The 2,958-nt window shown below is 54.0% G+C and overlaps 1 protein-coding gene across 1 annotated transcript in view; it reads right to left on the bottom strand.

Moving 5' to 3' along the window:
• Nucleotides 1-238: 238 nt before the first annotated feature.
• The window catches only part of LOC108803001 (nuclear receptor subfamily 2 group F member 5), a 9,809-nt gene continuing 7,089 nt past the window's right edge, over nt 239-2,958 (bottom strand). Inside the window, exon 2 of the mRNA XM_018574852.1 lies at nt 239-516. Within this exon, the coding sequence (XP_018430354.1) occupies nt 242-516 (275 nt within the window). The 3' untranslated portion in view covers nt 239-241. The remainder of the gene's footprint in view (nt 517-2,958) is intronic.

The raw sequence follows: 2,958 nt of genomic DNA, 5'->3' as shown, positions 1-2,958 counted from the left end.
GCGGAGAGACCGCCAACCGGACACCTTCAACCTTCGCAGCGGGTATGATAATGCAGTTTTTTCCCCGAAGCCATGACCTACGAAAAATGAAATGTTCATCCAGCCGAATGTCCCACTGGTTAAGGAGATAACACTCAGCGCATCCCCCTCGGCCTTCAGTCCCCAGCTCTGACTTGTTACTGCTATTCGTGAGCGCCATGGAAAGCCTTCAAAACCCTCTGGCAGGTTGAGGAGACCCGTATTACTGCATGGGCATGTACGGCCAGTTGAAGCTGGACCCAGAGAGGAGCATGTCCCGGATCAAAGTCTCGATGGGCGTCTTTCCTACGAGACGTACGAAGAAGAGCTGCTCTATGACCGGCGCCGAGACGATTCGCAATGACGGGAGGCGGAGCAGAAGGCGGCCGAAGCGGGTCGGCTGGTTGGGGTACTGGTTCCGGACGTACTCTTCCAGGGCGCACTGGGATTTTTCCTGAATGCTTTCAACGTGACCGATATCAGACAGTCCAACTGCATCTGCAAGACAACAAGACATGGGTTAGATAGGGATGATACAGTATCAGGTACGTCCAATATTAAACACTGCAAAGTAGGGATGCACCGATACCGATACTAGTGCCGATACCGAGTATTTGGCCGAGTACTTGCCCAAATGCTCCGATACCATTCCCCGATACCGGAACTTCCGAACTGAAGAAGAGTTCCTCTGACTGGCAGTGCCGTAGGGAAACATGGAGCCGGTTTCCCGGTCAATCAGGAAACCAAGAGGTGGATCATTACTCGCCACCCGGCTTTTGGCTGAGAAGCCGGCTCGATGCTGATTGGCTGGGAAGGCGGTTTCCTGGCCAATCACAACTGAGCCGGCCAAACAACACGGAGCCGGCTTCCCGGATCAATCAGGAAGCCAGGAGGCGGATCATTACTCGCCACCCGGCTTCCTGATTGGCCGAGAAGCCGGCTCGGTGCTTACTGGCCAGGAAGCCAGTTTCCCGGCCAATCACAATCGTGCCGGCTTCCCGGGTCAATCAGGAAGCCAGGAGGCGGATCACTACTTGCCACCCGGCTTCCTGATTGGCTGAGAAGCCGGCTCGATGCTGATTGGCTGGGAAGCCGGTTTCCCGGCCAATCACAAATTGAGCCAGCCAAACAACATGGAGCCGGCTTCCCAGGCAATCAGGAAGCAGGTGGCATATCATTATCCCCTGCCCTGCTTCCTGATTGCCCGGGAAGCCAGCTCCATGCCAGCGGAATCACCGGTATCGGTACTCGGTATCGGCGAATATCGAAAGCAAAATATAGGTACTCGATCCTGAAAAATCCCTACTGCAAAGTATTAAAAAGCTTTTTTTTTTGTAGCAGTATGAGGGAACGGAAAGGTGAAGCACCCCAATGTGCCACTAATTAAACCAGACGGGGGCCCTAATCCTTCCCCATCATACTGTTACATGTAGGACCATCGGAAGTTATTATGAAGACCTCATGTAGACCTTCTTTCCGCCCCCAGATCCTTCCCCACTCCTCTCAAGCATGGTGTCCATGGAGTTCTCCTTTAAAAGCCGTTACACTCCAGTATTGTTTTCTACTTTTCGGGGTAAATGATTAACAGCCGGTTCAATCACGGCCTCATCTAGAGGTGCCAAGTCACCTCCCATCCCACTCAAGTGGCAGCAACTACTGAACTCCCATGTCATTGTCCTGCTTGGTATGTTACAAGTCAAACACGGGCTCAGTTCACACGCTTGACACAAGGCTTCGCTGTCCTTGGCCCAAAGATTAAACCCTAAGCCCTTGAGTGGAAGGAATGCATTACACCCTGGCCGCTATCTCTGGCTCTACGGTATGGCAACATAAATAATTAACACGAGCAGGTGGAGGGCCTGCGTCATGTATGTTTATTAATTGACTCCTGCCCTTAGCTCACGTCTTAGGACAGCGCACGAGGGGTAGAGCCAATGTCGACAGACGGCTCATCGGAGTTTCCACAAAGCCGGCGTGTTGACCGAGCAAGGACTCTTAGACCGAGGACACACTTCACACTTGAAACCTTGCTCATCAGCACCCCTCCGGGAAGGTCACGCCGGCCTAATAGCCGGCGAGTAAATGACCGCCGCAAGCACGGAGGAGGTGGTCGTGGTGGTTGATGTTGGTGGGCCGAAGCCCTCAATGTCCTCTTCTGTCATTCAGGTGTTCGGGAAGACCGCCGGTCAATCTCAATGAGCCCTGTAACAGGCCGATGTACCGTGACTTTAAAACAGGCCCTGGAGGTATGGGGGGTGATAATGGCAACAGCTAGTCAATACCGCGCTTACCCGAAAATAAGACCTAGTTGGGTGGTACGGTAGCATGTACTTTACCGCGCTGTCTGCACCGCTGGCAGGGCCGTAGGAAGAGCGAGGCGAGGCTGGGAGGGGGGTGTGCAGCCAGGGCCCTGGTATTCTGTCATTTGGGGGGGTGGGGGCGGCCCGGAGAGCAACCAGAGTGCATGGCGGGGGACTGACCGCCCGCGTCACGAAATCAGCAAACACCCGTCTGCCCCGGCCTTCGCTCGGAGAGCTGCCGCCGGGCAGAAGACTACATTTCCCAGCAGGCAGCGGCGCGGCAAGGAACGTATGGCCAGTGGGTGACGGACTGAGGTGAGGGGGAAAAAAAAAATAAGACATCCCCCTGAGAATAAGACCTACTGTGTTTTTTTTGGGGAAACACGGTAGAGTAGGGAATTGTAAAAACTGTTCTTTGCTGGGTTCCTCCACTTCCTGTCCTGGAGACACAACAGGAACTAAGAGCAAATCTCTTCAATGTGGAGATAAAAGAGAACTAGGGGGTCAGTGTTTCTCCCCATAGTTCTCTTTAGGGTCACGGGAGGACATATACTAGCTTCCCCCCGTGACCCTAAGCTCAGTATATAGCAGGCTATTGCCGGCGCTATACTGAGAGCACCGCAGCCGGGGCTGATCCTGA

The sequence above is a fragment of the Nanorana parkeri genome, unplaced genomic scaffold (genome assembly GCF_000935625.1).
Source record: "Nanorana parkeri isolate BGI_ZX_2015 unplaced genomic scaffold, ASM93562v1 scaffold3289, whole genome shotgun sequence".
Classification (NCBI taxonomy): Eukaryota; Metazoa; Chordata; class Amphibia; order Anura; family Dicroglossidae; genus Nanorana; species Nanorana parkeri.
Note: the sequence above shows the minus strand (reverse complement) of the source record. Positions and strands in the feature narration are given on the sequence as shown.